At 32.4% G+C, this 11,551-nt stretch overlaps 2 protein-coding genes across 2 annotated transcripts; one reads left to right on the top strand and one right to left on the bottom strand.

Annotated features, from left to right (window-relative positions):
• Positions 1–1,031: 1,031 nt before the first annotated feature.
• Positions 1,032–3,565, top strand: LOC124820282 (3',5'-bisphosphate nucleotidase AHL-like). Its single transcript, XM_047291944.2, has 3 exons — positions 1,032–1,500; positions 2,158–2,845; positions 3,181–3,565. The coding sequence occupies exons 1-3, from the start codon at positions 1,128–1,130 to the stop codon at positions 3,482–3,484; spliced, it is 1,365 nt and encodes a 454-aa protein (XP_047147900.1). The 5' UTR covers positions 1,032–1,127; the 3' UTR covers positions 3,485–3,565.
• A 447-nt stretch (positions 3,566–4,012) lies between these two features.
• On the bottom strand, positions 4,013–11,193 carry LOC124820283 (secretory carrier-associated membrane protein). The gene is made up of 12 exons (XM_047291945.2): positions 10,919–11,193; positions 8,674–8,790; positions 8,502–8,564; positions 7,983–8,016; positions 7,630–7,752; positions 6,683–6,745; positions 6,482–6,575; positions 5,302–5,347; positions 5,151–5,218; positions 4,698–4,746; positions 4,444–4,509; positions 4,013–4,356 (listed from the first exon to the last, which is right to left on the bottom strand). The coding sequence occupies exons 1-12, from the start codon at positions 10,973–10,975 to the stop codon at positions 4,270–4,272; spliced, it is 867 nt and encodes a 288-aa protein (XP_047147901.1). The 5' UTR covers positions 10,976–11,193; the 3' UTR covers positions 4,013–4,269.
• Positions 11,194–11,551: the final 358 nt, after the last annotated feature.

Below are 11,551 nucleotides of genomic sequence, written 5' to 3'. Positions count from 1 at the left end.
GAGTTTTACTCTGAAATTATGTATTATATGTGAAATTTGTTAGTGTTATCACCATCTAAGTTAAAAACTAAAAAGAATTTACGAAGTATATTTATTTTGAATAACTTAAATTTATAGAATTATTTTCACTCAAATCAATTAGAGATTAGATTGGCATGATCACTTATTCTTCCTAAAATTTAGTAAAGATAATTAGTTAATGATAGGAATTTTTGTAATTATATGATAATTTAACATTAAATAACTAATCACAACATAAACAAATGTGTTTAAATGGAATACTATCACGATAGAACCAAAACTCTTCTTAATTTAAAAGTATAAACCTAAGGTTTTAAATTTAATTTACAAAATCTTAATTTTTTTTTAACAATATGCATATACCATTAATTCTTTTTATATATGTAAAAGTTATTATATAATAATATAATTGATGTTTTAACTCATGTATTTATTTAGATTTTTCTTTCATAATTAGTATAATTTATTTATATTTCGTGAGTATAATTTTTACATGAATTTAGTCTGTTATCTCATATTGTATTAATATTTTTTTATTTAATAAAATTTAATGTGATGAAAAATTATTCAAAAGGTATCAGACTATCTTAAGATGTGAAAGTTTATAATAATACTTAAGATAAGTTTATTTACATTATAAAATTTGATCCCTGACTTAAAATATTAAAAGGTAAAATTTTAGTTTAATTTAATATTACAAATTAACTTCTTAACTTACTTATGTATTATAATTTACCTTTCCTTATCACGTACAAGGAATAACAAAGGCTAGTCTTCTTCACAAATGATAGGTTTATGACTTCAACCTTTGTCCATTATCCTTGTTCTTTCTGTTTTTTTGTTTGTTTTGTCCTTTCTCCTTGTTTAATAGCATAATGTCTATCAATACAAAAGATCCCATCCTAATGCAATTTACTTTTCTTTAATACGTATATACAAAAAAGAAGTGATGAATTTGTGTTTTGCTTGTAAAATTGCCTATAAATACTCTCATAGGCAGATCAATGTTATTCCCATAGTAAATTTAGCAAAGCTTTCCCATTTTGCAGTTTCTCCTATCAAACGTTACATAACCAAATTAAGAAAGGGTGAAATTGTGCACTCACATGCCTTTATATTGTTCCACTTTGTGTGCAAACATGGCACATACCTTAAAACTTGGGAAGAGAAATGAAAACTTCATATGCAGCCATGCACAAACAAAAGATTCCTGCTTTATGTCTCAACACCATAAACCCACCAATACTCTCCCAACCCACATTGCTTCTGTGTCAAAATCTGATCAAAGCTTTTCTTCTCCTGTGATGGAGGAGGACCAAAAAGTACTGGGTCTTGTCTCAGAACCAGAGGAATATTGCAGGGAGTTAGATGTTGCTGTTAGAGCAGTTCAGATGTCATGCTTCCTCTGTCAGAAACTGCAAGACACTTGGATTTCGAGTTCTCAGATCAGCCATCCCTATTCACCGCTCACAGTAGCAGGTGAATCTTCCTATTTGATCTGTGTAATTTCTTCAACATTTTTCTTTTCATTGTTAAATAATCTCTGTTAAGAATGAGTTAGGGAAATAAATATACATGCCTTTGTTTATACTGAAAACTTGTTAAGTTGGATACTGCATATACATTTTCTATGCATGGTGTCTCACAAGTTATGAGGGTGATTAATGTAATGAAACAACACTCTTTGATGTACTATGTTGTTGATTGTAAAATATAAAACGTTTTTATAGGCTTTGTCAGTTTAAACATGCAATATAGGGTAAACAAATATTAAGATAATATCTATTATATTAAATATTTAATGTTAATTCATTAATAATTCAAAAGATACAGTAATATCAAACCCTATGAATTGGAATATAGCAGTAATAGAGTGCTAACATGTAAGCACCGTTATGGTCCTGCTCTGTTCCATAAGCAAACTGATTTGACTGAATTCAATTGTTTACCTTAAGATCTACTAATTGTAAATATCATTCTCCAGATTAATAAATATGAGATTTTCTTTTGTATTTCACTGCTCTCTTGCCCTCTACGTGAAGAAGTAAAGATATATATTAAAGCTATTTATTATTTCTAATTTTGTTGAGAAAAGAAGATTTTTTAAAGCGCGATTGATGATTATATGTGGTACAGGTTTGAGTGTCAACACAATTGTCAGCTGGATATTGTCTAAGTGTTTAGGGAGTGAAAATGTCTCAATTGTAACTGAAAAGGATGTTCAGACACTATCCAATACTAATAAATCAGAACTGTTGGAAGATGTGGTTAAAACTGTGAATGAATGTCTAGCTGAAGCACCACGGTTTGGGGTTGAAGAGCCAAAATCAGCTCTGGGAACTTCAGAGGTTCTTGAAATCATTAGTTGCAGCAACTTAGTTGGAAGTGCTTCAGGAAGATTTTGGGCACTTAGCCCTCTTGATGGCAAAATGGGGTCTGCATGTGGCGATCAATATGCTGTAGGTTTATCACTGATAGAGGATGGTGAAGTGGTGCTTGGAGTTCTTGGCTGTCCAAACTACCCTATGAGAAAGGACTGGTTTAGCTACCATCTCAGCTATCAAAGGATGATATCTATGTTGACTCCTCCAACCTCAGAAACTTGGAATAAAGGTTGTATAATTTATGCTGAGAGAGGTGGTAGGAAAGCTTGGATCCAACCACTGCTTCATGTCAATAAGAAGTATGTGTGGCCAAACCATGCAAAACAAGTTTCTGTGTCTTCCGTTGACAACCTAGCGTTGGCCACTTTCTGCCAACCAATTGAAAAGGCCAATTCAAGCCACACTTTTACTGAGGGATTGGCTCAGAGTGTTGGTCTCAGGTGTGTTTTTATTTCAGTATCAGTCTCCCTCTCTGTCGTTAAAACTTTAAGCTTCTATGGCTGTAGTTTCTCTAGACATTCAAACATAGGATTTCTGCCATTGCCAACGCATTTAATTTTTTCTGTGTGCAGATTTTCTTTGTGCTAATTTAATAACACTGCAATGTAGGGATAAAGAGGTTCTTAGAATATGCAAACAAGATAAATAGTGTTGTGTTTAGCAGCACATTCCTTACTATTAAATATCTAGAATATCATTTGACAAATGTCACCAAAGGCAACATGAACTTTCTAGGTAGTTTATAATGTAACTAGTATTCATCATTTATATGCAGTAATCAGCCACTAAGAGTATACAACATGATGAAATATGCCGCAATAGCTTGTGGGCATGCTGAGGTTTTCATGAAGTTTGCAAGGGCTGGTTACAAGGAAAAAATATGGGATCATGCTGCTGGTGCTATCATCATACAAGAGGCTGGAGGCATGGTAACAGATGCTAAGGGGAACCCCCTTGACTTCTCAGAAGGTTTAAACTTAGAAAGCCTTGATCGTGGTATAGTTGCTTGTGCTGGAACCACACTACATGAAAAGATCATCGATGCAGTTGATGCTAGTTGGGTCTCTTCTTGTCTTTGAGACTGCTGTAATAACTTACAAGCATATGGGATATGTACTGAGATTATGTGAATAATGTATAATCTTTTCCTTTCTGTTTTACACAGTATCACACAAATCTCTTTGCTTATGTACATGTTATAGTTTATGCATTGGTGCCGACTTGCTAAGCTGAAATTACTATCGTTTGAAATGTTATGATAAAAGTTTAAGGCTGTTACTTTGTACTCTGCATGAAATTTACTAGGACACGCATGACTCATCTTGAAGAGGGTTTCATATACCTATAAGGCTAAAACTAATATGAATATGCACTGAGAATCCTTGATGGATAGAGATGAATGTCAAAATGGTGTAACTTTATGTCAAAAATTTTAAATGAATAAGATGAAAAAGCCGTGTTTAAAATTATTATTTTAGTTAGATTTATGTAATTTTAATGAAGTTGTATTTAGAATCAACTTTTGACTTTAAATTTTCTTTTTAATTTTAACGAAGAACTCATGTATGAAAATTCAACTTTTGGAATAAGAAATGAAACGTTAAATATGTATAGAGGATCAACTTCAATAAATTATAGCACGTTTCTACCAGCCACTAGTATGTCCATGCTCTCAGCATATACACTAACAAACCACAACAATAGATAGCATGTTAAACAACATAAAAATAAATAAATAAAATTACAGGTGTAAGCAAAAATCATGCTCAGTGGAATAATTTTTGTTCAAATTCAAGAGTGTGGCTTAAATATACAACATTGATCCATAATGTATCCGTAGTGTCTTCTGCAGAAGATTGATAAATCATATAGCAGCCCTCAATGCTCCCCTAGCAGCCTCCCGTTTCATCTCAGCAGCCTTACCACTGCCACGGAAGTACATGTATACTTGCTGTATGGTAACCAATGAAATAGTGAGTAGGTAAGTTGCGTAGCATGTGCTTAAAATGATTTGAAACTTCAGCAAGTGTAATCAGACCTGAATAACCCAAATGCTGATCAACGTTTCAATGCAGAATAATCCAAACCCGATGAAGTAGAAAATCTGCAAGGCAATGGATAAAAACATGATAAAAAAATAATCATTCAGAAGCATCATGTTGTCTAGGTTGCATTCTGTAGTATTTGCAAAAAGATGGTGCATAACATAAGGTGTAATGCTTATAAATACAACTTTGACTACTAAATAGTATGTTTTTGGAACAAGAAATAACTCATGACAAACCCTCTTACCCCAATCAAAGCATGGTCGCCCAGCACATCTATGGCAGACAGAATACCCCTGAACAAATGAATAGACAGTGTCAGTCACTATATTAAAAGGCTGGAAACAACTTCGGCATCTTGAGAAATGAAACACACCCATTAAATCCTAAAATATAACACACTTAGCAACGCCCCAAAGCCCCAAATTCATCACCATTCTCAGGTCTTAACCCACCCTCTTATTTATGGGTAATATGCGTTAATTTTCTTCTCAATGTCAGCCAACCAACTAACATGTTTCTAGAAGATTTCAAATCAGGTTATTCATCATTTACTCCTATTTCTGACAAGGGAAAGAAAAAAAGAAATCTATCTTCTCAGCAAGGAAAGAGAATTTGAATACTTAGTCTCCTTGTAACATAAATAAAGTCATATGAGCAATATTGTGTAAAATAGAGAACATATATGAAGTGGACATACGTCAGGGATTTGCCTTTGAAAACTATAGGAGGAGCAACTGCAGCTAAGATGCAGAATCCTATGTGAAGCTGTCAGGAAAACAAGGAATGAATATCATTAGATTTCTTCCATTTTTTGAAGCATAGCTTATGCAAAAGTATAATCCATTTACCAGATAAAGCATGAAAAACCATCCAAATTTCAAAGCACTTTCAGTCCTGCAAAATCAAGAAGCATATTCAAGACGCATATTTTAAAGCATATTCAAAGAAGTATGGCCACATAAAAAGATAAAAGGCTTAATTCCTAATTTGGTTCTCTAGTTTCATTCAAATTTTCAAAAAGACCCGTAGTTATTGGTTTTTCCAGTTTAGTTATTTAGTTTTTTAAAAACATCAAATTTAGTCCTTTTTTCCAATTTGGCTGCTCGCTAGTTTCCTGTTTGACCATGAATGGTAGTCTAAGACGAATAAACCTAAGATCCTAATGGATGGAAAATAGAAATAGAAGATGGTTTGTTGAAAATTAAAGGATCAGTGAGCATCCAACAGGACCAAATTGGATGTCTTTAAAAAACTAAAAGACTATAAATTTGATGTTTTTAAAAAATAAAGGACTAAATTTTATGTTTTTAAAAAACTAAAGGACTAAATTGGAAAAACCAATAACTAGGGGTCTTTTTGAAAATTCAAATAAAATTAGAGGACCAAATTAGAAATTAAGCCAAGATAAAAATATGCATGCATATTATATTTTCCTATTTTTCACATGAATGCTTCAGAGCATAAGGTAAAATTTTCAGTAGGCGCAGAGCATCTCATCAAAATTCGTCAGCATCAACAATAGCCAGACACTAAGATGAAAAACCCATTAATTGATATGAAAAGAAGGAAAAATAAATAATAACCTGACACTAAGATGAACAACCCATTAATTGATATGAAAACAAGGAAAAATAAATGGAAAAAGGTGTTCAACTAAATTAAATTTATTGTCGAAAAGTCAACTTAATTGTTGAAAAGTCAACTTAATTGTTGAAAAGTCAACTTAATTGCTTACTTCTATTCTAGATCGTTTAAATTACAACGTGAGCTTTGAGGATTGAGTTAGGTTCTAAAGTCCAAATTCTAATATTTATTTACTTCAGGAATTCAAGTCTTTTGCAGCTCAGATTAACCATATGGACACAACACAACCAAATGTGATAAAATATGATAACACTCATACAGTCCCAATGTTGAACCATTAAGCCTAGATATGACTGTGGTCACCAAAACAAGTTCAAGTGACTACACAAGTTATAAACAAATAATTGTAGTTGCATAATACATTAATGTACATTAAAAATTTACCTAAAAGCACGATATAATGGGCGATACCACAGAACATATGCCCCAGGAACCCCTGCTATGAAGTAGATAATGGCAAGAAACCATATTTTTACACCTACAACAAACAAGGCCAAGTTCCACGTGCATGGAATTTAGATGTCAGATTTGTAATTTGGGCTATATATAATAACCTAAGTAAATATTCAATATAGCTAAACTCACCTTCACCCTTAATCCAAGCTGCAGTAACAGCTATGACATTCCAAAAAAGGCACAACACTAATCCTGCATAACAAATGTTTTTTAATCACAGTGAACCAATCTCATGTTTGCATTGGTTAGGGGTATGAAATTATATTATATACAGATAACTTACAATAGAAACATTTATTATGACCATAATTAATTCAAAACATGTGATTATGATGGAACAAATAAGTACAGAATGCCTTTATCTTAATCAACAAACCAGATTAGTTCCAAGAATCCAGTTTAATGCTTTCAAATTAATCATTCAGGCAAAGCTAGTTATTCAGAGTATTTCACCTCGTTTCAAGGCTTCAATTTCTTTTATCTTTCATTTTAAAAATTCTGGGAGTAGAAAAGAAAATCTTCCCAATTGCTACTTTCTAGTATAAGGTGTAAAAAACTTGTCATTGATGCCAATTAAAATATAACAGATTAATTATTTAGTTTAACACTCAACTATCATCATTTCACAAATTTTACCATCCAAATTTTATCACACATTTTACTATCATGTTCTTCAATTTTTATATAATGGCATGCTAACAAATCACCAAAAAAGGTAAAAAAATAAAAAAAATACTTTTATGCCATTTTTTTAACTTTTTTTCACTGACACATCAATGTGTTTCTAGATATTTTAACAATTCAGTAAAATGTGTGAAAATTAAAAAATAATGATGATAAAATGCATGAAACGAAAAAACTTGGATGTTAAATTTCGAAAAATGATGGTAATTGAGTAACGCAAGGTGGAATTGAGCCAAAGATAATTACGTAAGAAAATCAAAGGGACCAAGGTCCTTGAAATAGAAAACACAAATGATCTTTGAAATAGAATGTACTAACAAAATTGAAAAATAAAAGATCGAAATGATAATACTCACTGCATTCCCAAAAAATAAATAAAGGGAATAATGTACCTAACAGTGTAGTAAATGCAACATATTGCAATTTCTGTAGATGAATAGGAATTTCATTAGCAATGTCGTGATGGATTATTGGGAAAAACGGTGGCCAATTCTTCTCCTCAAGAACAATTCCAGCTGCAAAACAAAATGTAAGTACCTACTACAATAATTAAGCAGAACTTAAGTTAGTGCATCAAATTCGGAGACATCTAAAGAACCCTGCAATATTACCATTCCTCCACTATTCAATGGTATGAGACAGCAAACAGAAATCTCAACCTGCCTCCAGGCCAAAGACCAAAAATACTTGCAAACAATTATTTTTATAGCAAACTTCAAATAGAGAATCGGGAAATGTAAATCACCTCTTGCAGCAGCTTCTTCTTTCCGCCTGACATCCTGAATTTGATACATAAAAACAAATAAAATGCATGTGAATTTCCAAGAAGTTGCAGTTGACAGAAAAGTCAGAAGACAAACCTTTATGTACATAAGGTTAATTGAAAAAATATCAGTGCAAAAATTATAAATATTAAATAGAGGATAACATGATTTGATGAGGAGGCCTTTGTTAAGAAGATCCATATTTCCATAGACCAACCTATTATCAATCATAACATTTTCAGATGCCTTCATCATTTTCATATCCAAACTTCAGGTAATATAATCAATCAGATTCAGTTAAAATTCTTAACGTTTGTGGGGACACAAAAATGTAGAGGAAACTACTCACTTACTCTAGGAGTAAGCGTTGGACACCATCAACTTAATAAATTATATAGAATACAAATTCAACAAAGCAAACTATTAAATCATATGATATTCGTATTGTCTTGGTAATCATGCATATCAAATTTTAGATTAATTGAAATCCCATTCTATACCTGTTCCCTTCGTCTCAATTCAGCTTCCTTAGATTGAAGTTCCTTCTCCTTCTTCTTCAAATCCTACAGTATAAGGAGATCATAATTAGAAAAACCATGATTAATACTTGCAACAACACATTAGAAATAAGAAAAGAACTGAGGATTTCATCAACCTCAATTTTATACATACCGTTGATGAATCAAGGGGTATATCAACTGTTGCACCAAAGCCGTAATTATAATCAACAGGCTCTGGCTTAAGAGGTGAGAGCCTTGAATTTGTGGCTGCAGGAACACTTCCGGGATTCTAACAGTTTAAAAACATTACAACACTGTAAGTCACAGAAGATTTATAGCCTTTTATCATCAGATGATACATAATTTACTTCATAATAAATAAATAAATCTGGCCGTGAACCTAGACTCTAGAGTTAAGCTAGAAAAGGGTGTTCCCAAGACAAGGTAGTAAAAAGTCGATTGCCCTCCCATTAAATGGATAAGATTACTCCGTAATGAATTATCACAACACAATGAATGTAGGAGAAGCCAGAAGGGTCATGCTCCCTCCCACCAACCCCCAACACACATCTTCCTTTTCCTCGATAATTATGCTCTCAAATGATTCACTAGTAATCACAACATCTAAATTTCCCTCTCATATATCTGTCCCTTCCACATTAAGAAAAAATGTCAATATCACAATCATGCACCTTCATACAACTTAGTTTTCATATCATAATCATTATTACACTTCTAGTTATTTTGTGATATGTAGAGAGAGTAGAGACCTTCGCGGGCTTATAATACTTCTTAAATCTTCACAAACCTAAAATATATCAACTAAAAACAAGATATATTTGGTATTACCTTTTCCTTTTGCAATGTCCATTACTATAATTAAATACAATTTTAAAACCCTGAATTATAAGTTCAGAATATTCTAAAAATAAAAATGTTCGGATACACCCACATCACATCACTGATATTCTGAGAGCTCAGTGACAAAATGATGTACAATTAAGTAATCCTTTCTAAGCTCTACTTCCATAATCTTTTACCCTTCCCTATCTTGCAGTTGGTTTAATTATAGTTTTGGTTCCTTGATTAGACATAAAATTCAATTTTGATCCCCCTTATTTCCGTGGCAACAATGTTGCCTGGTTAATAGCTTTCAAATTGGTGCAATTATATCCGAGTCAGATTGATCTTGCCATGTCAAAAAAGCATTAATTTAGTTAGTGTTGCATTGTGCCTCACCATTTCCACGCCAGAACTAAAAAAAAAAAAAAGAGGAGAAACTCATCATCAATTTGTCACCTAAAAGGGGGCATTCCCACATCACCATCAAACTAACAGAAAGACTTAACTGCACCAATTTCAAAATTCTGCAGTAAACATTTCTATAATTGAATTGAGGGACCAGAAAGAAAATTCGTAGAATATTACAGGAAAACCAATAATTGTAATTTATCCTCCCCATTCTTCATTTTCTTAGTTTCTAGTTTTTCATTTGATAATTGAAAAACTGCTACAGGTCCATTTAAGATACACATAACTGTCTAGGGCCATCCTTAGTTGAACTTAAACGCAATAAATTTGTTAACAGAAGTCCTTCACTAGTCACTACTGAAATTTTCAAGGATCAAATTGCATTTGTGTGTGTTTGTATGTACACACACACGAGCATTTGAAACAACTTAATATAACCAGTACTTTTCCAATTATACTTACACCAAAACCACTATTTATCCTCCATCAAAGGGAAGATGTCTCTCAATATCTCTTTCAAATAAACCGTTATCAGATCTTCCAGTCCCTAGTTAACATTTAATCCTATGTGGTCAGGACGCATGAGTTCCACATCTTTATTTTTGTTTTAAAAAAAAATGGATTTGAAAACTTCTTGATTTCCGCCACCACCAGCGGAGCGGCACGGTTACTTCATGTTAATTCATTAAGAAGTTATTAGGCACACTGACTTTGAGAAACACAGTATCAGCATATGTGTCTGCATCTGCAAGTAAATCTCAAGGACATCTAAAAAATTCGTCCAGACATGTTCAGCTTAATTATAAGGGTAAACTTCTTAAGGTCAAAACATCATGAAAAACACACACACACACACACACACACACACAAAACCCAACATGAAGAAGCAAGAGAGAACAAAATCTACAACTACCTTAAAACAGAAACACAAGACATTAACACAAACAACCCCAAAATCGGTTTCTTTGACCATAAATTATAGTATTAAAGAAGTCAACAGAAAACCGACAACAGAAACAACAATTCGCAAACAAGAATTGACCAAAATCTCACGCTGAAACATCCCCAGAACAGGATCAAATCAATTTCCACACAAAAACTGCAAACCCAGTTCACAAAATCCCAACTTTAAGAGGGAAAATAATAACAACCGTGAAAAGACTTACCGCGAAGGGGTTCACTTCTTCCTCGTCGAAGGGGTTACTATCATAACGACCAGCCATGGGAATTGGAATGCAGGGATCTGATCTCTCCAGAAACTAAGGTCAAATGGGTATTAAAAAGAGAAGATTTCTAGAGCGGTGATATTTGAAAGTAAGAAACTTCTTTAAAGAATTAGAAGATAAAGTAAGAAGCGTTGCATATGGGGAAATTCCAGCTACAGGCACAAAGAATTGTCTTTGGTCAGCGTAATACAGAAGAAAATAAAGACAGAAGACTCTGTTTTCAACTAAGCTTTCTCATTGTATATATAATCGGAAAATTTGAAATTTGAAAGAAAAAAACACAGAAGATTAGAAGTTTAAAGTTGGTATATTTGGATTTTTTTCATTAATGCGACAATTGATAATATTATAAAAGTTTTTTTATTCACTTTAGTTAGATACTTAAAATAAATTTGATGTTCTTTAAGTGAAAATTTTAAAATTTAGATTTAAACTAATATTTTGTTAGTTGACAAATAAAATTTTATGCTCGTAGTGTTTGAAGATTTTTTTAAAAAAAAAAACAAAAAACCTTTTAATTTTTTTTAAAAAATATGTAACAGTGTGTAAGATTCTTTTCAAATAACAAACAAC

The sequence above is a fragment of the Vigna umbellata genome, chromosome 1 (genome assembly GCF_029865625.1).
Source record: "Vigna umbellata cultivar VRB3 chromosome 1, Vumbellata_1.0, whole genome shotgun sequence".
NCBI lineage: Eukaryota > Viridiplantae > Streptophyta > Magnoliopsida > Fabales > Fabaceae > Vigna > Vigna umbellata.
The sequence above is the reverse complement of the archived record's forward strand: the minus strand, read 5'-3'. Positions and strand labels throughout refer to the sequence as shown.